General features: G+C 37.2%; 1 protein-coding gene across 2 annotated transcripts in view; it reads left to right on the plus strand.

The window, feature by feature from the left end:
- LOC127175207 (pro-neuregulin-3, membrane-bound isoform) overlaps positions 1-27,893 on the plus strand; it is a 379,194-nt gene that overhangs the window by 334,510 nt on the left and 16,791 nt on the right. The window contains exons 4-6 of one of the 2 annotated variants that reach the window (XM_051126140.1): positions 13,165-13,191; positions 22,245-22,347; positions 24,270-24,396. In XM_051126140.1, the coding sequence (XP_050982097.1) occupies positions 13,165-13,191; positions 22,245-22,347; positions 24,270-24,396 (257 nt within the window). The remainder of the gene's footprint in view (positions 1-13,164; positions 13,192-22,244; positions 22,348-24,269; positions 24,397-27,893) is intronic. The other variant, XM_051126141.1, reaches the window with a different exon arrangement.

Consider the following 27,893-nt stretch of genomic DNA (forward strand, 5'->3'; position numbering starts at 1 on the left):
GAGCTGAGATAGTGCTGACAGGTACAGTCTGTCTGGCGGTTCATAAAAGACTTTTGTAACTCTGATGTAACATGAATAGCGAAGGAAAGTAAAGACAGAAGAGAAGGGAGGAGAAAAGGACAGTAATTGGTTCTATCCTGCTGCGTCTGTCCACCAGCTGTCTCGGCGTATCCAATGATCATTTCCACCTCAGAATACTGGACAAACTTTGCCATTTCACTTGTAATGGCAGCTGTTACGGCAAATGTCTCATTGTTACTGCTTAAGCTGATGGTATTGCTGACCACGAAGTGAGAAGAAAGGTCACGGCAGCGCTTCAGCAAAAGGCGTTATGCTTGTATGGCTTTAATGGCGGTGGAGTGATGGAAATGGATATCTTAATGGCTCATTCTAGCACATTAGAAGACGCTAAGAGCGTCTGATACCCTCACTCAATATAAGACATACGTATGATTATATCAAAAGTGAACAAGCCATACTTGCTTCTAACTTTGTTTGCTCACACTGGAGTACAATTTACACAGTCAGCCTCTGTTTGTTGAATGTAACTCAAAATTTTCTGTGGATGACACTTTCAAGAGTATCATAGCATCAAACTAGATATCCTCTATATTATACCTGGCCTATTGCTTTTGCTGTGATCCTATTTGAAAACCACAGGCCACAAATCCTTTTACTCGCCCATATCCTTAGTATAGCTCTGGTTGAACATGACCTATGAGCCAGTGAGAGACCATTTTGCACCCGCTATAGTCATTATTCATGACTGTCGAGATCCCATGGCCCTGCCTGTTCTCATCGCATACAGCTGTCCAATTTAGACATTGCATTTTTTTTCTCTCTGTGTCATCCACTGGTATCTCATGAAACTGTCTCAAATGCTTGAGAAAGTATCCTTGAGACCGATTGTAGCCTTAGGCAACTAAACTGATGAGTCACCCACATCCAGTCTGCCCACAAAGACGTGTGTGTTCGTCGGTCCTGTGTGTGCATTTGCCTGCAAAAGCGTGGAAAGAGAAAGACAGATAAAGTGCTGTTTGACATCAGAGCCTAATGTTGATTGGCAGCCGGGTATTACAGCAGTCCACCTGTAAAACTGACTCATCAGCTTTGGTGAACTTTTACTGAACTTTTTATTAGTTCACACAACTTGTAGATAAAACCCTGACACCCTTCATGAAGTGAAATTAGCACTGCAGGTGCTTTGTGCTTCCGTTTATTTACTTGGAATTGGATGCAGAAGATGTTTACCAGTAATGGCATTCAGTAATCTCTGAGGCAAAGGTTCTCAACCTCAGGGTTACAGCCCCACATTGGCTCACCAAAGCTGCAGATGGGGTTTCAGAAGAATCTATCTATCTGTCTATCTATTTACATCTGACTAATTTTCTAATTGTCAAAAATCAACATCTCAGTAAAATGTAATGGGGATTCAAATCAAAATATGACTTTATGTTACGAAAAAGAACATCAATGTCATGATTTCATACATGTCCACGTGTACAAACACACTGTAGCATATGTATATACATGTATTTATCGGAATCATTAAAAATGTTCATTATTTTGCCAAAATAAGAGGGATCATACAAAACACGTTATTGTTTATTTAGTACTGACCTGAATAAGATATTTCACATAAAAGATGTTTGCATATAGTCCACAAGAGAATGTAATAGTTGAATTTATAAAAATTAGCCCATTCAAAAGTTTACATCTCCTTGATTCTTAATACTGTGTTGTTACCTGAATGATCCACAGCTGTTTTTTTGTTTTGTGACAGTTGTTCATGAGTCCTTTGTTTGTCCTGAACAGTTAAACTGTCTGCTGTTCTTCAGAAAAATCCTTCAGGTTCCACAAATTCTTTAGTTTTCCAGCATTTTTGTGTAGTTGAACCCTTTCCCACAATGACTGTATGATTCTGAGATCCATCTTTTCACACTGTGGACAACTGAGGGACTCATTTCTGCATTCATTAACTATTACAGAAGGATCGAACGCTCACTGATGCTCCAGAAGGAAAAAGTACTGCCCTTCAGAGGCTACAGAAGATAGTTACATATTTCCCAGAAGACAAAAGTTACATTTACTCTGATCTTCAAATTCAAAAAGTTTTCACCCCCCAGCTCATAATGCATGCAACAACACAGTATTAGGAATCAAGGTGATGTAAACTTTTGAACCTGGTCATTTTTATAAATTATTTTCTCTTGTGGACTATATGTAAACATTTTTTATGTGAAATATCTTATTCAGGTCAGTACTAAATGAACAATAACATGCCTCATATCATACAGAGGTAGGTTTAGGTGCAGGGTTAGGGTAAGGGTAAGGTGACAGAACCATTACGCCTATGGAATGTCCCCAAACATGGAAACCCAATATGTGTGTGTGATGGATGCAAGGGTGCACAATGTGCAACAAAGGGTGAATATGCATTGTGTCGCTGACTGAACACTCTTCAGCTGTGTGTACCATTTGCTAGCACTTATTTTTGTAAAGTAGGATTCCACACTCCTGATTACATTACACTGCAGGACCAAATATTGTTCCAAGTTGGACAGAACAGCGGAGATGAGATGAATACGCTTTTAATTATCATGTCGGACTTTGACAAGCTGCAGTGCGACACAACCCTCAATCCTCCCATTACACAGGATGAGTGCCAATGAAGGGATGCCCAAATTTTTTGTTACAGCTACAGAGTCAATAATTATAGAATTGGCAAAATGTTTTCTTATTTGTTAACACTTAATGTGTGTGTGAGATCTTAAAGTCTAGAGTTTAATGCTGTTTATGGGTGAGGTTGTGGGATTGTATGCATCTTGGAACTTAAAAATAGGTTGTAGACCTAAAACCCCTTAGAAATATTTCACTAGAATACATTTGCATCTGGTGCGAAAAAGCTTTTTTTGTTAGTTTTTACACCTCCATTTCACAAAGTCTTTCACTGTCTCACTCTTTTTCTCCATCATCCTCTATTTCTCACACTCTTTCTCTTTTTTTGGAGCCACAAAGTGTGTGTGTGAAATTCGGTGGCATTCTCAGTGAAAGCAGGTGGGGGTTTTGGGTGAGCATTGTGGCTGGCCTTTCAGGAGCTTACTTTAATCTCTGATTTGTAAAGCAGGGTGGCAAAACACTTTCTCTGTCCAGCTGTGACCGCTCAGCCAGGCCAGCGTGACCATTTCTGATATTTTCACTTGTAATTATTGTTTCTATTAGAGAAAAGGGCAAGGAAATCCAGCAAAATGAAAATATGAACAGAGGCATTGTGGGGTTTTTCTTGTTTTTCATTTGTTAATTGATTATGATTGTAAAACTGTAGCTGCGCCTTTACCAGCAGGCTTTCATGGTGTGACGAGAGCTGATTCCATGTCCCAGATGTCTCATACCACCACAGTTATTGTATGGCAAACTCAAATATACTGATGTGTATATGTAGTTACTATACTTATCCGAGGCTTGGACGAAGTATTGAAAAATCTGACAGCACAACAGTACATGCTGTTATGCACAAGCTGCAAGATTATGAGGAAATAAGAATGTATTAAATTTCCGACATTTATGAGAAGGAAGCAGCTTTACGGGATGTGGAGATATTAGATTAGGCTTTGTTATTATCCATTTTCTTTTAGAGAGTGATTGTAGTTTATGATCATCCCTAAAATGGCATATCTCGTAAAAACGATCATGTTGCTTGTTTTGGAGCAGGAGCCCAACTGGACATCTGAAGTCTGCAGAACATCTTGAAGATATCCATTGCATTTTCCATTAATACTCACAGGAAGGGGTGATCAGATAAAGGCAGAGGGTGACCTTTGTGTAAGGAAGAGAGAGAGAAAAAACTCTCTTTATTTTCTTTGCACCATGTCATCTTCAGGAGGAAACCCCTGAAATTTATCATGAATGTGACATTTGTGAATAAGCACTCATTTGTAAGACTTAAAAACCAGGTTTAGATGCTAGAAATGAATTATAATTGTGCTCACGTTTAGTCTTAGTTAAAATGTAGCTGATGTGGCTGTAATATTGGAGTTTTCATTATAATATGCACAGTAGTCTTCGACATGAATAATCACTTAGCCTGTAACATTTTATCTCATGTTAATCTATGCATTGCCTCCTAAGCTTTTAGTGTATCTCCAAATCTACAACTAATTAATGTTGGGCTGAAACATTCTGGTTGCGAGGATGCTTGAGTATTCCAGGGATGAACAACTGAGTGACTCTGAGACTGCTCAGGGGCTTTCTCTACTTTAGATGTGAATCTAAACTGATTTTATTTCCATGGCATTCTCAAAGCCACCCACTCACATGTGAAAGCTCACATGCACATATGCATCCAAAACTCATCCAGGCGTTGACTCTGATGTTGTTGGTGTAAGTAAATGGGGTTCAGCTGGTCGTTTGTAGCCTCGGGCTCTCTATGGGTAGGGAGTTTATGGTCTCTCGTGGGTTCATTTACATCTTCTTTTTTCAGATCAGGAGTGCAGAAATGTGTTTAGTTTTGTTTTAAAGATTCTACAGCTGAAATGTCTCTCTTTATAGGTAAAGCATTAACATCAAGCTAGCAATGAACAGTCGCTCAGTGGGGTCTCATTAAGCCTCATTGAGTTGTATTGCTCAAAGATAAGATTAGATTCTGACACAACCACTGCATAAATCATACTTAAATCAAATCCTAGAAATGGTTGTTTTGTGTTTTATAGATTCAGAGCTATAATTCATGACTTACGGTGCACTGGGAGTTAACCTAGACAGAGAGCTGCCTCAGCTGTTTTTGAAGCTCACTTATTTACCATCTTGACTCAGTGAATGATAACATTTACGTAGTAAATATCTCTCTCAGTGTTTTATGTTCATCAATACTAGATTAAAAATACAATAAAACAGTAATATTGTGAAATATTAATACAATTTAAAATAACTACAGTCTTCAGTGTGGCTTGATCCTTCAGAAATCATTCTGATATGCTCATTTGGTGCTCAAGAAACCAGTCAATCAATGTTGAAAGCAGCTGTGCCATCCATATTTTTGTGGAAACCATGACACTTTTTTCTAAGATTCTTTGATGAATACAAAAGTGCATTATCTTCTTTTTTGAACATTATACAGTATATGTCATTTATTGGCATATTCGATCAATTTAACACATCCTTGCTGAATAGAAGTGGTCATTTCTTTTAAATACTTTAGTGTACAGGTTAATTAAAAAAATGTAAACATTTATTTAAACATTTAAAAAATGTCAAATCTTTTAATCATTAATCATTATAAATATTTTAATATTTTTTAGCATTTTTCATCTCTAAAGATAAAAGGAGTTTAGTCAGTTTTCACTTAATTCATTATAATATTATGGCATTATTATTATTATTATTATTATCATCGTTATTAAAGACAGAATGATTAGTCTATTCAGTTGCACTGAAAATGTCAAAAATGGTTCAGCGATGAGGTGTAAAGAACCTTTCGATCTAATCAGCCCTCTAATTCACCCATAAGACTGAGCAGAATGTGTATTACAGGACCTTCTAGTTGGAGCTCAGGGAGTTTGCTGCCATCTGGCTGAGGAAACCTTCCATTCGGCATCACATCACCGGGGAATGACAGGGGAGAACAGCAGAGCACTTCTAACAGAACATCAGAGGAAATGCAGTGAAATTCGCTGTCCTCCTTCCTGCTTTGTATTTAACTCACAGGAAGATTTTCCGTTCTTATCCTATGATCTCATTCGATCGTTTCTTTGTGCCTTGCATCTTTTATTCTTCTCACTGTGTGTGAATGTCTGAAATTGCCATCGATATCTGAAAAAGAGTTTCTTTTGGAAATCTTTGCCTTTCTATTTCCAGTTTCTTTGCTGTGTGATACAGGCTAGTGTAGACGTGTTAGCTTAGACTGGAAGATTCTTTCCGTCTCATGTGACCACTGTGAGGTAAGAGGGTTGTTTGATATGCTCAGACCAGCATGGCCTGTATTTAAACTTCTGCTCAACATTTTTCACTAGTCCCATTTTCTTTGCACAGACACAGAAACTTTTAATGAGCCAGCGAGCATTTGTTGAACAGGTGATAGTGAAGATAATGAAAGCAACAACAGCCCACTCAGATATTAAAGTCTATATCTGGATTTCTTATTTTCATTCTGTTATATCGTAGGAACTTCTGTGCAAGAGCTGTAAATTTTCTCTTATGGCAGATTTCGAATAGCCACATGATGAAATGTGGCGACTCACAGGCTTTGAGCAGCTGTATGCTTAAAATTAAAGGTTACATTAGAATTGAAAAAGCATTTTACAGGCTGACAGCATGTGGTGGTACACCACAATACGATAAAACTAAATCACTCTCATTATAATCAGTTGTGTTGTTTACAGTGGCAGAGCCTGTTGCTGCTTTGATCTTGACTTAAATTGATTTATGTGAATTTTCAGCAATTACTCGAGGTATCAGTATCACATGATCCTTCAGAAATCATTCTAATATCCTGATTTGCTGCTCAAGAAACATTTTTTATAATCAATGTTGAAAACAGTTTTGCTGCTTAAAGGTTTTGAGGAAACCCTGATACATGATTATTTTATTAATAGAAAGTTCAAAATAATAGCATTTATTTGAAATAGAAACTTTTGTAACATCATAAACGTCTTTACTGTCACTTTTGATGAATTTAGTGCATCCTTGCTGAATGGAACTGTGTATGTGATCCTGGATCACAAAACCAGTCATAAGGGTCAATTTTTCAGAATTGAGATTTATACATCATCCGTAAGCTGAATAAATAAGTTTTCCATTGATGTAATGTTTGTTAGGACAATATTTAGCTGAGATACAACTATTTGAAAATCTGGAATCTGAGTGTGCAACAAAAAAATCAAAATATTGAGAAAATCATTAAAATAAAGTTCTTAGCAATGCATATTACTAATCAAAAATTAAGCGTTCATGTATTTACGGTAGGAAATTTACAAAACATCTTCATGGAGCATGATCTTTACTTAATATTTTTGGCATAAAAGAAAAATCGATAATTTTGAACAATAAATGCATTTTTGGCTATTGCTGCAAATATACCCATGCTACTTAACGAGTGGTTTTATGGTCCAGGGTCACATATTTGATTCCATATATTTACTATATTTATTTTACATATGTAGTATCGTCTGACTGTTTCATCAAAGTCAATGTTGTTTTTCTTTAATTATATTTTGTATTAAATCAAATGTATATGCAGTTGTAGCATTGCTAACATTATAATTTCTGAGATAATGTGCAGCTTTGACACTTCCAGTAGACGGTGTTTGCTTCCTGTGATTCACGTCATGCCACAGAAGAGCTATGCACACTTTCAAATTTTTATTTTAATTTTTATACTGAATCTTTAAAGAACCCAGAGACCAAAACGCTGTTCAGAGAACCTTATAGCCAGCTCTAGTGCCTGTCTTTGCTGACAGTAAAGAAAGGGATGAGCAGTACAACAGCTGAGGAGACACTATTGAACATCACAGAGTATTTGAAATAAATAATTTATTCATTGTCATATTCAAGTTACATCTTTAAGGTCTGAAAGTGACAGTGTATAGCATTTGTCTGGGACTGCCAAAATGGAATCCACAGGAAAAATGGAATCCATCTTATTTCTGACAGGGACATGTCAGTGGAGGTGTGTCTGTCTGCTGACAAAATAAAAGAAAAATGAAAGGGAAGAAATGAAGCGCCTTCCTACCTACAGGAGTTGATTTAGACTCAGTGAGGTTGTGTGTGTATGTGTGTAAGAGAGACTGGGGATGCTAGAAGGACACAGTCAAGGACATGGTTCAAGAACTCTGAAGGGCACCATCTCCGCCTAATGAGAAAGAGTGAGTAGGATGGCGACAAGACACCCCTGCCCCATCCCCCAACTCCAAGGCTGATTTTATTTTTTGATGAGATGTCAAGTTCTCCGTTACAAAGCGGAGATCTTGAAAGGTGTTCTCCTTGAGATAAAACGATATCATCTTGTGATTGACATTGTGGCGACCCTTCAACCGAACCCCTTATCAGCTCTTGCAGACCTAAATATTGGAGGTTGTGTTCTCTCTATCTAAATTGGACTGTACTTATTTTTATTTAGAACTCTGTCATTCAGCTCTTAGAATACATAAGGTAGTTCCAGCTCTAAGATCTGATTGGTTCTATAAAGTCTCTAAATTTGGATTGTTCATAAATTGAGTATATAAAATAACCTGTAGCAGATCTATGCAGGTGGAGCTGGGGAGGTGGAGGGTTTCAAATGAACTTTGAAAGCACGCTGCGAAATGCTCTAGTGAATGCTAACCAGCCATTTAAATGTAAAGCAGCAAGGTAATTGGTTGCGTATGCAACATCAGGTTGTACCATGTAGTTTAATGCTGTGAATATCGTCAGTTTTCATTGAAGACCCATCAGTCTGCGCCCTCTAGAAATTCATGACAGGACTTGGCATTTTTGCTGTAGTTCATAATTACTTGAAAATGTTAAAGAGAGTCTTATTTTTAATTAATAAAATGGTGATTCATGTATTAATTACACCATCAACCTTCAAAACAAAGTAAAAACTCTTTGCATGTCTACATATTGCTAAGAAATGATAAATACAATATTACTTTAAGTTGCTTTGCCTAGGAATGTAAAAGTTGTATGCAGATTTTGAGTGCGTCAGGAATAAATATGTTTAAGACTAGGTTTCTCTCTGTTAGGGCAAAGCAAACAAACCTGCAGACAACCACAAAGGTTTACAGCCAAAAAAGTGTCATAATTCATAGCATTAGTCTGCCAGTATTTATTCCTATGTTGCATAGCACTAAGCCTCAGGATTTACAAGGTATTACAAGGCTATCGGGTGCAGTTACGTTTAGAAAAAGCGAGCACAATCACCCCACTTCTCCTTGATAGAGAGACAGATACTGCCGAGTTCCAGAAAGAGTGTTTAAACTTCCTCCATGGTAAGACAGATAAATACCTGAGACAGTCTCATTCAGTAGATTAATGTTTCATCGCTAGTCCTCGTCCCAGGTCGACTTCAGGGGACAGTAAGCACAATTTGAGGCACATTCCCAGTGTACCTGTGGACGAGGCAGTTTAACATGAGTGTTTTCTCAAGGACGACAAGAGAAGCATCAGTAGCCTTGTCCGTCTTCCTTCCAGTCTCAGGGACACAACCGATCTCATTTGAGATACTGAGCGGTGTGTAAAATCAGCAATTGGGTACTGTTATATATGAGCCACTTAGGGTAAAACATGACTCTGTGCGTTTAGTCAAGTGGCTGGGCATTTATTCTGAGTAGCCAGTAACAGAAGGTGTGCAATTAGGGTGTTTGAGTCCTTGGTTGTTTTGAGGGCAGTTTAGAAGGAGAAAACCTCCCCAAAGGCTCGTAGCTTTAAACAAGCAGCTTCGAACAGGTAGAATGTCTTATTTTTGGCTCCATCTGCATGTGTGTGTTTCAATAGGGGAAGTAAATGGGCTTGAAACCCCACAGTTTGCACCTGCCTCACAGTCTGTCTTTGCTCACATTATGACATCAAGGCACAGCCACTACTTTACGCTCCAGCCATATCGCTCCCTCACTTTTCCTGGATAGGTCAGAATCGTCGGCACGGAGCCAATGATGCAAAAAAAAGCCCTGTGTTGTTTGTTATGGATGGATGAGCATATCACTGTGGACCGCTCACGGTCTTACGTTATAGAGAATTGCACGCCTACAGGTTATGTTTATTTCTGTTGTGGATGCTGACAGTTTTTGAAGAGATTCTGAGGGAAATTTGATGAGTTTGTTGGCATTTCCAAACACAGACTCCCAAGGGCACCCAACACTCATACATCTTGACTGCAACTACCTTTTCCTTCCAAATTTAACTATGCCATCACTTTCCTGTCAGACTTCTGTTTCAGGTGGGAGGTTCTGAATCTTGAAGCAACATCTTTTATAGAGCCTTTTACAACCGTCGAAACTCAGAGTCAGATTAGCCCAATTTGATGGCATGCTGAGGAAGGAGAAAGATGCGTTCACATAAATAAGAAATGGAGTAAAGTCTTAGAGTTTGACCAAAGAAAGCAGAAGTGGTATCTATATTTGTCTTTGTATAGGAGCTTCGCTTCTTATCCTACTGCTGTCAACACATTCGCAGATCCTCAGGAGATGCAGTCTTGTATTCTGACTTCATACTGTTTACTCCACTGCATTAAAGAGAGGCAAAAATAAATGTCATACACTCTTAAATCTGCGACAGAGCATACCTGAAGGAGCACAGCTTCCATTTCCTGAGCTCCTGGGAATTCTCTGGCAGAATGAAGATGTATTCCTGTGGTTTGATTTACAGGAGACATTAGAATATGCTGAATCTCTGTGCTTAGGGCAAAGGCAATAATATCATGAAATCAGCTTACGTTCCTGAATACTCATCGGGTCATTGGATGTAAAATTCACTTTTACATGTTGTGTGAACATAAATGTGTGGTGGCAGTGTGTGTACACAACCACCCTATAATGATCCACTTATTTTTTTAAATCCCCTTTAATAATAATCACATCCTCACATCAGGCTGTTCTGAGATTCCTGGTAGAGTGACATAGTTCTGCACAGGCCCGTCCCATGACAGTTGATTGACACGGCCGTTTTAGCACAGACCTGCCCTGAGTGAACTGTGAACAGTCCGCCATTGTTTCGACGGCTGAGCAGTGGTAGACAAAAATGGCTTCTAAGTAGGGCTGTCAAACGATTGATCACGATTAATTGCACACAAAATAAAAGTTTAAGTTTGGCTAATATATGTGTGTGTACTGTGCATAATTATTATGTATATATAAATACAAACACATTCATGTATATATTTAAGAAATGTTTACAAGTATATGTATTTATTATAATTTTTATATAATTTATATTATATATAAATAAAAATACTTTGTACATAACATATTTCTCTTAAATATATACATTAATTTGTGTGTATTTATATATACATAATAATTACAGTACACGCACATATATTAGGCAAACTTAAACTTTTATTTTGTATGCGATTAATCGTTTGACAGCCCTACTTCTAAGCGAATGAGGTGTTTTGTTGTTGGATGTAATGAACATAGCAGTAGTTATTTACTCTCGACATCTGAGCTGCTTAAGACGCAGAGGATTACTTTTATTTCTGAAGGGAATGCGCCCCCCCGATCTGCCTAAATGTGTCTTCGCCTACAAAAGAAGAGAGTATATGTTTTTTTAATGAATCTTTGCAAATCGCCTTTGTTAATAATGTGCTAGTTAGCAAGTTTACAATCTCTCAAGAGAAGTCTAGTCACTCCACAGAAGAGAAGGGCGGGGTGAACAGAGCTCATTAGCATTTAAAGGGACATGCACCGAAACAGGTTGCTGTAAACAGAGCCGTTTTTGATCAAGTAAAAAGGGTGTTGTTTTACACTACCACTGAGAAATTTTAACCACAGTATGTTATAGACTTTCACCCTAAAGACCCTAAAGAATCATATCAACTTGTGGAAAATGGGCACCCGATGACCCCTTTAAATCAGGCTTTGGTGTTTGCATATAAATGTGTCTAAAGCTGTGTGTGGACACGAGCACACTACAATGATAAAAATCCATTCACTCATTTTTTTAAACTCCATAAAAAATCTAAACAGTCTCTTTTTTATTTTCTGAGCAGTATGACATCATTCTGCTCAGGACCTGCCCACAACCTCAGATATTTCCGCCCTCGGTCAATTGTAGACTGTCCACCATTTTCTCCACAATCGAGCAGCTGTAGCAACAACAACGTCTCGTCAGCAATGCAGGTGTTTTGCAGTTGGCTGTAAAAGTGAACATAAGAATCTTCATTTTCTTCAGGGACGCAGTTGATTAGTTTAGTTTTTATGGTAATGCGTCACTGAATACATAAAAACAGAAGAGAGGGGTGGGGTGAGCAGTAGCTCATTATCATTTAAAGTGAACAGGGCTGTTTTTGACAAGGTAAAAGTGTGTTGTTTTACACGACCATTGAGGAATTTTAACCAAGGTGTGTTGCCATACCAACTTGTGGAAAATGGGCATCCGATGCCCCCTTTGATGTTTTAGTGTATGTACTGCAGGGATGAATAAAATAACAAAACATAAATTAATAAATAAAATGGTTTAAAGGCACAATATGTACGTCTTCACCGCTAGAGAGTGCATATTCAAAACAAACAGAAAAACAAAGGCGTAGTTTGATGATGCCATGATTGAGTGTGGAATCATGGGAGTTGTAGTCTTCATCCCCACAGCTGATGCGGGACTACACGAAATCATGTCCATGGATGAGCTAATGTATTAAAGACTTATTAAGGTCACTGTAGTATGAACCAGGGTGGGGCTGAAAGCTGTGGAAGCGAAATGACAGTGCAGGAGCGATTACTAATAAATGACGAGCGCAATACACGGCTCAAAAGCAGCAGAGCTTTTATTATGCCACAGTCGACCGCTTCCACTCTTTCCGGTCATGTGAGTTAAAACAGCACTGTTTTATCATACTAGATACATTTGAGTGAGTTGAAAGTTCTGTAATAATGCTACAGTGCGTTCCTCACGTCTAATAACATTCACAACATATTAACGTGTCTTTGGGGTTTCCATGTTTTCTACAAAATCAAACTGGAAAATCGACATCATTAGCAGGCAATGCAATTCTAGTTAGAACTGTATATTTCTCTGGATTTAAACATTCTTCGAAACATTTGGGATAATGTAAGTACACAAGTCAGCTAAATATATAACACTGTTCTAGTGGTTTTTGGATATTTTAATAAAAAAATCGTACATATTGTGCCTTTAATCTTGCATTGTTGGCGTACCTGCTGGTCTGCATTCTGATCCAAAGAACAGGAATGCTTCACGAATGTTACAGATTTTTGAATGAACTGCAGACATTGATATTGTTTTATCTGCAAATGAATTTCAGCCATGGTTTTACTTTACATAATCAAACATTTTTGTACACACAAATAGCTATCGTAGCACTATCTTACGTAAATAGTAACCCACAATATCTATGCATGCAATGAGAATAGAACGCACACAATGAATGTCTCTAACATCTTTTTTTCTCTCTCTCCTCTTTTTTCTCCCTCCCTCCTCCTTCACTGCTGCCCTCTTCTATCTTTGCCGGAGCAGTGGATCACTTGGGCATTGAGTTCATGGGTAAGAAAAAGAAAGCGTTTTCTTATTGGCAGAGCGATGAATCATGCTTACAGAGTTTATATGAGCCGAGGCGGCTGTGTATCTGCTTTGTGCAGCAGTGCTTTTCTTTTCATTGCATGTGTTTGAATGTGAACGTTCCTGTTATCTTTTTTGACTGTGCACTGTATGTGGGCTAAAATGTTGTTTTCCCTTCTTGACTCTTCACAACAAGCAGCTTGTATGAAGATACCCCCAGAGTCGTCATAAATGCGTTCACATTTGTAGAGATGTAATACTTGAAGGCATAAGGTTGCTTCATTCACATTTGACAAGGACTAGTGCTTGCCTGAAGAAGTTATTGTGCTCTTTACCAAAGCGTTGTGGTGGAGGGATATGTAATTAAACTAGTTTTGTATCAAATAACCGCCCTGTGCACTTAGTCTAGTTTGTGGTCAGAGATTAGTAACAGGAGCAAATTATAATTGCACACTGTTGAGATTATAGGTGTCGGCTCACTGCCTTTCATTTGCTCTCAAACAACTCTTCCCTCTCCTCCAATCACTCGCCTGCATTCCACTGCAGAATTCCAGTGCTCTTTGGTCTCCTTGGAAACGGCATTGAAATGTTGAGAGGACAGTGACAGGAGACAGTGAGGGTGAATTCATATTGTTGGCACAGTTTCAAAGGTAACAGTCTCAGTGTCTGTCTGTAATAAAATGAATTGTGCATTTGACATATTGCATATGTAGGCGAGAAGTTGAATCTCTAGGATATTTATTTTTTACACAAATACACAATTTATGGTTTGCGTCACATAATTCAATCTAATTACTCCAGATTCTTTATTTGGCCATAATTAAATGGCATTTCATATGACTTTAATGTGACCTCATCTTGTGCCTTAGAAAGGGAAATGTCTATCAGTATTTTGATTATAGAGCTTGGACGATTCTCAGAGCTGTAGATCGATGGGTGAGGGAGGGGAACAGGCTGATGGATTTTGTTCACGTTGATTTCCAATTTCCATTGCTGAGGCCTGTAGCGCTCCTCTTCCAGAAGGTTCCTGATTGAGTGGAGCTGGCTCTTCGCTCACTTTGATATCTGGGTTTCGATTGTTTTCCCTTTTTTCTCTTTGTCCAGCCAAACTCTACAAGATAGATGCACTCTATCAGCACTGTTGAGAGTAGTCAGAGTACCTGATTTCATCAAGTTAATGACTGAACTGGTAGTTTCAATGAGCTCAACACACTTGTTCAACAAACTTTTTCCATGGCCACCACTCAAGATTAAATTAATTTCATTTTATGATTCATTTCGTTTTAATCTATCTATCTATCTATCTATCTATCTATCTATAGCCTTGTGGACGTCATGGACATGCGCAGATGAAAGACCACATGAAGTGTTGCATTTGAGACCAGGCCTAGGTGTTTTGATTCTGTCGTCTGCAAAGCCTGAGATGTGCTTTCATGCCTTGCTTTATCTCACACAGCTGTGAGCATGACAGCTTGTTTAAGCCTTCGTTTTAGCATTTATTTTCTATGTGATGGTTTGATAGTTGCCATGTACGCACTCAGAGCTCAGAATGATACCTGTGAAGTCAGTGTCACTTCCTCTTAGCAGCAACAGCAAAGAGTGGACTGCATTGATGAAAGAGAGTAGAGTGATTCCTGCAGGCCTTTTAAGACCACATACTGAGCCTGGCTTTCCCTTTAGTGAACATAGAGGACATGGATGACAGAAGGAAAAATATTGAAAAAAGGCACATGTTTTGAATAGAGAATGGAAATGTATAGAAAATGATTCCTGCACACCTGGAAAGAGGTCAGAACCTGTGAGTTTATGAATGCACAACAAAAAAAAACATAATTGCATGTCTCAGCATTAATGTAGCTCTGATTTTTACTGGCCCTGCCTATAGTTTTAGAAGAAAAACTAATTCTGGATGATATTTGCCAAAAATAAAGTACAAAGAAAGAATGAAACAAACTTTAAGCTGTGGCAGCTTAATTAACTTTTGTCATGCATTTTGATGCACAACATAGATTTATATTTATGTATCGTTGATTTAATCTAGATAATGTTGCCTCGGTGATACGTTTTAATCAAATTCACTTTTTTTCTTTTAGTTTTAAAGGTATAAAAAACATGGACAATATCAACAAATGTAAGATTCCATTTCAGTGGGCTGTCCTTATTGTTGAGCTCTAAACTGACAGGATATTTTCCTTTTCAAAGACTCTTTTTTTGTATGCTTACTAAGGATAGACTATACAAAAATAAAAATTCTGTCATTAATTACTCACCCTCATGTCATTCCCAAACCCGTCAGACCTTTGTTCATCTTCAGAACACAAATTAAGATATTTTTGATAAAATCCTAGAGCTTTATGATCTGCATAGACAGCAACACAACTGACACATTCAAGGGCAGGAAAGGTAGTAAGGACAAGCAACTTAATTTAACAATGTCTTTTGTGTCAGTCTTTGACTTTGTGCATAAAAAGTATTCTCATAAATTCATAAAATTAAGGTTGAACTACTGATGCCACATGGACTATTGTAACGATGTCCTTACTACCTTTCTGTGCCCTGAACATATCAGTTGCATCGCTGTCTAAGCAGGGTCAGAAAGCTCTCAGATTTCATCCAAAATATCTTAATTTATGTTCCGAAGATGAACAGATCATATGGGTTTGGAACGACATGAGGGTAGTTAATGACAGAATTTTCATTTTGGAGTGAACTATCCCTTTAAGAAACCATGATACATTTCGTTTGATGTATGCAGATGTATATTCTACAAACTGGCTAGGGGGAATTCAAGAATGAGTTGCGCCTGTTAATATCATCTCTGATTTGCATGTGCTGTCTGTAATGTTTTTACACCCTTTTCACTAAAGGAATTATTCAAATCGGGTAACAGCATAAAAATGCCTAAGAAATTAGTGCTGGGTTTGCATAGTGCAATTCCCCATTTGCTATATTGTGGTGATGCTCCAGACTACCACTGGCATAGTCTGCTGGAACTATATTGCTACATTGTATTCCTACATTGCTATACAACTGCAATCCAGACTCCTAACTCATGTCTGGATATATGCCGAGATCATCTCCAACATTTTTTAATTACCGCTGCCATGATCACAAGAAAATGTACACAAATGTCTTTTCTAAATAAAAATTGAAAATGTTTATAGTACAATGTTAATTATGACAGGCAAATAGCATGCATTCTATAATGAGCCTCATTTGCACAGAAAGGATGAATGTTTGCTCTGAAAAGAATAAGTGGTTAATTTACATTTACAGATTTACATTCTATGCTGGATTGTGGGTGTTTTATAAATTATACAGGTTTATATATATATATATATATATATATATATATATATATATATATAAATAAAGGTTTCGCACCAGTATGACCCCAATCCTTAGCAAATTCTCCCCTGGGTCTTTTTTATATATAGTAAACCCTTACAATGTTTTTTGCACTTTGAAAAAAATAAATCCTGTATTCTCTGTGAAGGTTATGGAAATCTTAAGTGAAACACAGTTGTTCCAGGTTGGCTGTAAGTTGTGTGTGTGTGCATGAAGGGGCCAAAACCTTTGATGTGTCTTTGAGATGCCTGCAGCACCACTGAAATGTCAGGTTTCTCAATCATTATCCAGTTCAGTCGTGGTTATTATGGCGAGCATGGTTGGTTCAGAATGTGCCTTGCTAAAAAGTGCACGCTCAGGTCACACTTACACACAAACATGATTAACTCACAAGTGTGACTTGGGAAAAATATCATACTGCTGTTTACTCTTATACCTGACAGGTCAGAAAAAAAGTAGTACCCGTGTGTAGTGATGTGTAAAGATAAAACAGAAAGCCAGCAGACAGATTCCACTGCACTGCTGTCACTCAAGGGTGTGAGTTAACATGTCAAAATACTGTCTAAAAACCGTCAAAATCTAAACTGTTTGAAAACAGAACTCACATTATGACTGTTTATTTATCTATTTATTTAGGGGTGTCTCTTTATAAACAAAGTGCATTTATAATGCCCTCTATAATACCAGTAAAAGTTGTTAGTGATTATATTTGATCAAAAATATACGGGTGCATCTCTATGAATTAGAATGTCGTGGAAAAGTTCATTTATTTCAGTAATTGTGAATTACTGAAATTGTGAAACTTGTGTATTAAATAAATTCAATGCACACAGACTGAAGTAGTTTAAGTTTTTGGTTCTTTTAATTGTGATGATTTTGGCTCACATTTAACAAAAACCCACCAATTCACTCATCTCAACAAATTAGAATATGGTGACATGCCAATCAGCTAATCAACTCAAAACACCTGCAAAGCTTTCTGAGCCTTCAAAATGGTCTCTCAGTTTGGTTCACTAGGCTACACAATCATGGGGAAGACTGCTGATCTGACAGTTGTCCAGAAGACAATCATTGACACCCTTCACAAGGAGGGTAAGCCACAAACATCCATTGCCAACGAAGCTGGCTGTTCACAGAGTGCTGCATCCAAGCATGTTAACAGAGAGTTGAGTGGAAGAAAAAAGTGTGGAAGAAAAAGATGCACAACCAACTGAGAGAACCACAGCCGTGAGAGGCTTGTCATGGCAAAATAGATTCAAGAATTTGGGTGAACTTCACAAGGAATGGACTGAGGCTGGGGTCAAGGCATCAAGAGTCACCACACAGATGTGTCAAGGAATTTGGCTACACTTGTCGTATTCAGACTCACCAGACCTGAACCCCATAGAGAATCTATGGGATATTGTCAAGAGGAAAATGAGAAACAAGGGACCAAAAAATGCAGATGAGCTGAAGGCCACTGTCAAAGAAACCTGGGCTTCCATACCACCTCAGCAGTGTCACAGACTAGAGGCAGTAATTAAAGCAAAAGGAGCCCCTACCAAGTATTGAGTACATATACAGTAAATGAACATACTTTACAGAAGGCCAACAATTCACTAAAATTTTTTTTTTTTTTTAATTGGTCTTATGAAGTATTTTAATTAGTTGAGGGTTTTTGTTAAATGTGAGCCAAAATCATCACAATTAAAAGAACCAAAGACTTAAACTACTTCGGTCTGTGTGCAGTGAATTTATTTAATACACAAGTTTCACAATTTAAGTTGAATTACTGAAATAAATGAACTTTTCCACGATGATGTTCTGAGCACTGAAGTATCCCAAGTGCAGTGGGTGTCATTAGTAGGATGAAAATCTTGTTGTCTAGGCTACATTTTGTATCTGTGGGCGACTTAATCAATGGCAGGCAAGTGTACGACACACTGGAGTTTCTCATAGCCCTGCACCAGTTACCATGCAATTGAGATAAATTACCTGTTGCTCCCAAATCATAAGTGGAATTGCCTTAATTAGATACTTGAGATCATTCATTTGCAATTACCAAAATTGTATTTTTCTAGAATGTTTTCATCTATCAGTGATGAAGCTGGCCAACGAAACATCATGTTTTACATGAGCATCATAATAATCATCATCATCATTATCATCACAATAATACTTATCCAACAAAAGTGCCTCTATTTGGATTTGGATATAACTGATCAAATGTACTGCATACATGTCAAAGCAAATTAATCTCTAATTGTGTTTTCTATGCAACAAGGTTTTCAGTTTGATGTAGAAATAAAATGTCTTTTTTTCATTGTACAGAGACATGTTAGACAGGCCTTTTTAAGAGCATTCATCACATATGTAGAAGTATGGGTATTAATAGCAGGCCTGAATAAAAGAATGGATAAATTAACATAACACCACACTTTTCCTGTCCATCACTCTCTTCTCTTTGCAAGGATCGATGATATGTGAAAGAGGATGAGGTAATGTGTAGGAGAGGGCATGAAATGTAGAGAGGATGTGCTAATACCTCCCACCTCCTCTTATCTCTCCTTCTCCCTTTTTTATGCTTTTTGTATCCCAGGGTTTCCAGGCACTTGAATTATGTGATGGTGGACATATAATGGCATGGGAATAATAAGTCAGTTTGTGAAGCATGACGATGAATAAATAATGAAAGCAAAAGAGAAAACTTAGCGATGCTTGATTAGATTCACAATTTGCACTTTCATTTATTGATCTTTTCTGCAAGTCAGTGGACTTATATGAACCTCTGATCCGTTGGATAATTTCTTATATCTATATTACCAAAGACACTGTAAGGGGGGAGGAGAAGGACTGCCCATGGAAATATGGTAAAAACAGTATGATGGGTGTAGGATAAAATGAGAAATAATCATTAAAAGTGTGACAAAATAGCTAAACTTAAAGTAAAACTGCAGAAAACATAAACACATTCAAAATATTAATAAATATAATAGCAATTATATACTATAATAGTCAGTTTGACAAGTCAGAAAGGAGCTGTGGTGATGTCCTCAATATCATACACTCCATTCACATTTTTATTGTTACAGGAGAAGTAGCATGTGAATGTGAGCAACATTGTAGATTTTATGACCAAAAAACTGATTTTCAGTAAAGTTTTTTTTTTTTTTTTCATTTTTCGCGTAGCAATCATTCTGTTTTAGATACAATTATTTGAATTACATAACCTAAAGTAGCTGTTTCTCTAGTTTAATTTGATACTTTGCATTCATGCTAACTTAAAACCCACATGCTAAAACAGTTTGCTGTGTTATGGCTGTTTGGGGTGGGGATAGCTGTAACAGTTCATTAAAATGTTACAACCAACTCCTTATGATGATTCAAATAAGTCCAATTATTCAATCACATCCTTTATTGAGGCAAAGTCATGTGAGGGTTTTGTTGCCCATCAAGGGATTTATGTAAAATGTGATTCCATCATAGTTTGTGTGCATCTTATTGGATAAAAACACTATCTGTCTCAAATGAGCATGTACGTTGTTCACGTTTAGAATTTATGCGCATCTTGACATTTCCATCCAGCATTTTTTATGTGATATTTCAAAATTCACATAAAAATAGGTAGATGGCAAAACAGCTAGTGACTGAATACAATACACACACACACACAAACAATAACAAACAAACAACTGAATACAGTATAATGTTTTTGCTACTTTAAATGGTTCACTTTATTAAAAAAAAAACAAAAACAGATTATTCTTTGTTCCTCAATCAAGTTGCATAAATTGGAAGTGTGGGTCTTATTTCAGCAAATTACTTCACACTGTTCCATCTATCCCCAGCCTGTGGTACAACTCACCCCAGTAGTGGGGTAAGTTTTAACGACAGAACTCTTAGTATTTGACATTAACTCAGGACATGTCCAAGTGAGTTTTAATTGTAGTAGACAAATGTGGCTACCATATATCAAAGTTTGAGAGATCTAGCACAAACAACCACTGAGTTACTGATGCTTAAACAAAAAGTGCTAATTTCATCCCCGGTCCCCCCTAATGTATTTTCTTTTTTTAAAAAAACATCATAAAACCTAAATTCATTTCAGCTTTTTGCTGGATTTTATTCCTGATTCAAAATAATACAACATTATTGAAACAGTATCTTGACTAATATTTTTGGAGATTTTATTACTTGCATATAAAATAACTGCGTAACTGCCTGGGGATGTTACTAAAATGCATTTAAAGGATTAGTTCACTTCCAGAAAACATTTCCTGATAATTTACTCACCCCTGTGTTATCCAAAATGTTCATGTCTTTTTTTCTTCTGTAGAGAAGAAATTAATGTTTCTCAGGAAAACATTCCAGAATTTTTCACCATATAGTGGACTTCAATGGGGATCAATGGGTTCAAATTGCAGTTTCAGTGCATCTTCAAAGTGATCCCAGAGGAAAACATGTCTAGCGAAACAATCAGTCATTTTCTAAGAAAAATACACATTTATATACTTATTTATATACGCGTAGGCGGAACTACCGACCCAGTGTTTATAAAGCGAATAAGCAAAGTCAAACGCCCTTTACAAGAAAGGTAAAACAACGATATCGGATAATTTTGAAGTTTGAGGAGAAAGTGAGAGTTTTTCACCCTCTCCTACCTTTTTGAATTGAAGTACACAGATGAATAACTAACCGCGAGTAACTTTTCCAATATAATTACGCAATGTGTGAAGACGCGCATCGCAGAGCTAGTGCATGATGAGCATTTGTGGTTAAAAAGGTTTCTTTTTTTCTTTTTTTTTTTTTTTTTAAGAAAATGACAGATCGTTTTGTTAGATAAGGCCTTTATTCCTTGGCTGGGATTGTGTAGAGCCCTTTGAAGCTGCATTGAAGCAATTTGGACCTTCAACCCTTTGGCCACCATTGAAGTCCGCTATATGGAAAAAAATCCTCAAAAACCTCAATTTCTTTTCAACTGAAGAAAGAAAGACATGAACATTTTCAGGCAAGTTTTATTCTGGAAGTGAACTAATGCTTTAAGGGAGTATGATATTTCTTTGGGTAGCCATGATGACTTTACCATGTTAATTTCACCTGCAAAGTTAACAATGCTTTGAGTCTGACCTTGTAAAGCTCACGACTGTTTTATTAGTAGTCACAGTCACAGTCATATAGCTGACACATTCATTATACTCCAGTGTGTTCAGTGTGAAGTTAGTGGCAGCTCTTGTAGAGTGTGTTGTGTCTGAGTATAATCTGATTGATTGCCTATTAACAGTTGTGAAGACAAGCGTGATTTACTCTTTCATATGAGAAATGACAGCTGCTATTTTTCACACTTAACAGTGTCCATTTAGGTTTTAACACTTGCCCTGTGCCATTCATCCCCAAAATAAATAATTAAATAAATAAATAACAGCATCTATTACTCGCCTCTTTTTAACAATTCAGTTTCACGACTCCCTGACAGTTTTTGCCGCATTGCAAACTAGCATTTTGGAAAATTAAGTCCCCCTAGTGCAACCAGCCATGTTTTATTTTCTTATTTAAGGCCGCCTCTGTTACAGCAACAAATATTTAGTGGTGTGCTGCATTCACTGTCATTGTTTCTCTGTAGATGCGTCTTCATATGTGCTATATGCTATATTTTGTATAGCAGCGAATGTTTTGTTCATGTTTTTCCTCCTTGTTTATTTTTGTCCCAACAGAGAGCAAGGAGGTGTACAAACGACAAGTGATGTCTATCACATGTATTGCCATGGGGATCAGCTTTCTAGGCACCCTCTGCATGGCTCTCTACTGTCGGAACAAGTAAGTGGACCTCAGAATTAATCAAAGCTTGAGCTGTTCCCCAGAGCATATCATTTGAAAGAAGGGCACAATATAACAAGCTAGAGGAAAAAGTGACTGCTATGGAAACCCAGAAACATAATGACTGGAGGTGGGGACGTAATTACTTTCTCATAAAAGTACCCACAGCTCTACTGGCCACCTTTCCAACAGGAATGAATTAAAACATTTTTGGCCCATGGCATGCTTCGAATGCCCTGCTGCTGGTGCTTTTGCTATTCAGCTTTTATGGGCTTATTTCAAGTATTTTATTGAGACAAATATATTCACAATCATTATAGGCTCAAGATGACTGTTTTCCCCTTTTTAACTTCTCAGAGCTGCCCATTGTGTGTCTTTAAAAATGCATTTGTTAAAAGACACAGTAACTTTGTTCTAATGAGCTGCCACACTGCCTGCTTATTTTTAATTGCACTGAAATTTCATTTGTGTATTCAGAAACATTTTTTTGATCCCCCATCTTGAATATAGACCGACACCTAATTTTAAAAGTGTGCTTTCTAGACATCTTACTAGTAATCCCAAGCTGTAAAACATTAATTACTCACCCTCAAGTCATACCAAACCTGTAAACCTTTTCATCTTCAGAATTCAAATTAAGATATTTTTGATGCGCATTCTGAAGTAGAACCCAGATGCGCTACACCTTGTTTACAAGCAGAAGAAGACGCACACTATACATAGAAGTCTTCGTAAACAAGCCTGAAGATTTCAACAGAGAGGGTGACTTGCAGTTTTTGCCCAGCCTTACTTATTTGAACCAGAATAGACAGACGATGAACTAAGAGAGATTGATGTTCTACGTAAGATTGATGTTCTACTGCTGACACAGGAGCGCCGGCTCCTGTGTCAGCAGTACTTCACGCATACGTCATGGTACTCTTGTGAACCTGTGTCGAAGACTGACACGGAAGAGAAGAAATTGTTGAATTAAGTTATTTTTCTTTTCTTTGCACACAAAAAGTATTCTTGTAGTTTCATAAAATTATGGTTGAAGCACTGATGTCACATGGACTATTTTATCGATAGCCTTACTACCTTTCTGGCCCTTGAACGTGTCAGTTGCATTGCTGTCTATGCAGGGTCAGAAAGCTCTTAGATTTCATCAGAAATATCTTAATTTGTGTTCTGAAGATGAACGACGGTCTTACGGGTTTGGAATGACATGAGGATGACAGAATTTTCATTTTGGGGTGAAATAACCCTTTAAATAATGAACAACTTCTACAACTGAGTGCATAAAAATTTAAATAAGTTTTAAAAACAAAAATAGGGCTAGGAGACCTTCAGTTATTTTTGTGCACAACCACTGCTGCAACGGATGGCTTATAACATGGCTAAATTTAAGTATCATATTAAGCAGAATAATTAAAACTCCTGTCTTTGTAATGGCCTCAGGAGAGCGTATATGATGTTTAAAATGCTGATTTTTGTAGGCTTAAGTAGGAAAAGCGTAATAATATTGGGTAATAATACTGAAATTTTGATGGATTTAATCCATGCGATTGAGTATATATCCATATTTCACCCATGAGTTGAGATAAGCATCAGTAAGATCAACTGACTGCAAGTCAGAGCTCCTGAAGCAAGAAGGGGTGTGTGCGGAACAGCCCAGCAATTTCAATATAACACATGATACAATGAGTGAGTGAACTGACAGAAGAAAAATCAAACAATGATGTAGTGACATTTAAGTGCACCAGTAATTATTTTATCTCCCAGAAAAATAACTATAGGCTGTCTTAACTGTCAGAACATATTCTTACAGATGAAGGGTGATGTGTTTGCATGTGAATGAGTATGCTTATGTGTGTTTATGTAAATAAATATCCTCACAACCCAACGTATTTTGGACTCTAAACTAATTATGCTGCCCCCTACAGGAGAAGGAGGCAAAAGCTCCAGGCACACTTGAAAGAGAGCCGTAGCCAGAAAAACTACAACCTCGACTCTTCCAGCCTGGCCCCTAAACCCAGCCTTAGAACTCAGCAAGGCCTGCAGCTCCAGAAAGTAAGCACCTCTGGCCTCTTTTATACCTCGCATTAATGTATGTTTTGTATCCAGATAGTATATGGATATTCTTGAACTGGATTGCATTCTAGTGTGTCATTACTAGTGTGATCAGACTTTTCTTTTTTGAAAATGAGGTTTTCTGTGATGACTCATTGCCTGTTGAAACAGGAAGCCAGAGGAGGACATATCAAAAGGATATTCTTTTTAAAGAAAATTCCCAAAAGACTTACTTTACGTCACAGCTGTTGTCATGAACTAAACAAATACAACCCTAAACAGATTCCACTGGCTGAAAGAAACTTTAACGGGTAATTTATGCAGTGCTTGACTACAAATAATTTGGCAACATTTTACAATAAGTTTCACTAGTTAACTACTTTAGTCAACATGAACTAAGAATGAACTTCTAACACTACAGCAAGTTGTGTACAAAAGTTGTGTTTGTTAACATTAGTTAATACACTGTGAGCTAATATGAACTAACAATGAACAGCTGTATTTTTATTAAGTAACATTAACAAAGATTGATAAATACTGTAATAAATATATTGTTAATTGTTTATTTATGTTAGTTAAAGGATTAGTTGACTTCCAGAATGAAAATTACCTGATAATTTACTCACCCCCATCCAAGATGTTTATGTCTTTTTTTTTTTTTCTTCAGTCAAAAAGAAATTAAGGTTTTTGAGGAAAACATTCCAGGATTTTTCTCAGTATAGTAAAGTTTATTGGGGATCAATGGGTTGGAAATCCAAATTGCAGTCCAGCTGAGGAATAAGGATGTTGTCTAGCGAAGGAATTGGTAATTTTCTAAAAAAAAAAAAAAAAAAAAAAAATATATAATTTTTAACCACAAATGCTCATCTTGCACAAGCTCTGCGATGTGTATGCGTGTCTTCACGCATTACATAACCATGTTGGAAAAGTCACGCGTGGTTAGTTCTTAGTTCTTCGGTTCATCTAATTTTCTCCTTTAACAAAATTGTCCAACATCATTGTTTTACCTTTTTTTTGTAAAAGGCCCTTGACTTTCTTTGCATGTTTGCTTTGTAAACACTGGGTCGGCATCTTTCCAACATCACTACAAAATGTGTGAAGTCGAGCTTCTGTGGGATGAGCATTTGTAGTTAAAAAGTATATAAATTGTTTTTTTTTTTTTTTTTTTTTTTTAGAAAATAACTGATCGTTTCACTAGATAAGACCCTTATTCCTTGGCTGGGATCATGTGGAGCCCTTTAAAGCTGCATTGAAACTGCAATTTGAACCCTAAACCCATTATTCCCATGGAAGTCCAATATATGGAGAAAAATCCTGGAATGTTTTCTTCAAAAACCTTGATTTCTTTCGACTGAAGAAAGAAAGATGTGAACATCTTGGATGACATAGGGGTTATTTTTTTAAGTGAACTAATCCTTCAATACATTAACTAACATTAAGTAGTTGAACCTTAATGTGAAGTGTTACCATATAATCTCAATTAAGATGCTGAATAAAAATGTGATGTACAACATTAAACTGCCATATTTTTCAGTTTGTTTATTTTTAGGTACATATCAGTTTAGATATGAGGGATGTGATTGTCCTAAATGTTGAGAGCCATTGGACTACATGTCACAAAAGTCATGGAGTTATTGGAGTCAAGTGCTATCTGATTATGATCTGATCACTGAAAATTCATGTTAAAAGGTTTTCTGAGACAAATCCCATCACATCTCCTGCTTTCCGCTCATCGGCAATTAGAAGCAAGAACAGCTGACGCTTTACATCGCTCAACTCATTGTAACGAGGCTCTGTCAGAGCTATTCAGGGTGTGCAAGTCTCTGAGGACAGACACACTAATAACGGTAGTCACGCTAGTCCATCATTGAGGGTTTGTGATTACTCCATCATTCCCTTCTTTCCAGCTCAGAAACTGTGCATCAGTCCAGTGTCCTAGAGAATGTAGATAGTGTGTTACCTTCCCTGTGTCCTGTTGGGAGTTTTGGTTAATATTCATCACTTTCTCAATCAGTCCAACTAGCAGATCCATCACAGATAAGCCGATACAGGCTATTTGCATGGCAAACACAGTGGTAATTTAAATGTCACTCAAATCCAGTGAGATGTTTAATCGCTACAGCAATCGCACACTGTCAGAAGACTTGCAAATGCCAGCCAAAGCAATCAAAACTTAGTCCAGTGACAAGGATAGACCAGCTTTTGACACATGATGTTAGTTCTTTTTCCCATGACAACATCTTTTTCTTTTAGTAATCATAAGAAGTGTATTGAACATACAGTAGCATGGAGTGACTTTTGCATATCTGCATTAGAAACCTCTGGTAGGAATATCTGTGAAACGGAGAACATTACTGATGTAAGATATGTTTCCATCACATCTCAAATTCAGACCTAACCTTTGCCTCTATATATATATTTCATAAGCATCTCTCTTTTTCTAGTGCACCGTTCGCTGAAAGTTCAGCCCATGGGCATATAAACAAACATTTATTAATGCACAGGTGACATGCAGCCTGTCTTGTCTAGAATGATATTTTAGGCTTGCGTGTGCCATGTAAATATGGATTTTCTGTTTGTTTTGCTCCTGTATACCACAAAAATTTGCTTATTATAGGTGTGAAATATTTGTTGAATTGCGGCTGACATGAGGCTGAGCAAGAGGAACAATTCACAGCTCTCTGAACCCTATCACATATAACACTTTTACCACAGAAACTCATCACTGGCATGACATTTAAAACAATTACTGTCTAACTTTGGACAGATCATGCAGATCACACACACTCCAGTTACAGTAGGTGATGGTCTTGCATTTCATTATGACTAAATTAAACATCCATTACACTAAAAACCCCTCCTAACCAGCAGCCTTATGCAACTCTGTTCAAAGCAGGTCCATCAAACACCTTTAAACGCAGGCATGTGTCAACACCCAAAGAGCTCATTATTGCCTATACATCCCATATATTCTTCTGTTAGCTGTATAACAGAGTCACGCTGTGATGAACTCACTTGTACGGCTTTCATATGTGCCATTATGAAGTCTGAGGTGGTCTCTGCAGTGCTATTTTGAAATAATCTTTTATAAATTACTAGTCTCAATTTTCAGATCTTTTGTACAGTACCTTTTTCTCCAGTATGTTCATTATCTTTCTTAACAACATATCGGGATGTGTAAACATCACATGTTCTGCCCACTGCATATCCCTCTTCAGATAATTATTCAATATCAATTCGCTGACCTTCGTTTCAGGAGTTTGTTGCTTGTACGGTCCAAGATTGTGAGCACTTTTTGTGAATTACCCTTGATGGAACATCAGAATGTTTCATACAACAATAGAACCTGCTTGTTACTTGTACATTAGTCTTAATTAGACTTTAAAAACGGGAATTCGGGCTACATATAATATTTGTAGTATTTTTTTCTCTAAACATTAGGATGTTTTGTCTGAATTCAGCTGATTAATTTAACAGCTAAGTAGTCTATTCAAGCC

The sequence above is a fragment of the Labeo rohita genome, chromosome 13 (genome assembly GCF_022985175.1).
Source record: "Labeo rohita strain BAU-BD-2019 chromosome 13, IGBB_LRoh.1.0, whole genome shotgun sequence".
Lineage (NCBI taxonomy): Eukaryota > Metazoa > Chordata > Actinopteri > Cypriniformes > Cyprinidae > Labeo > Labeo rohita.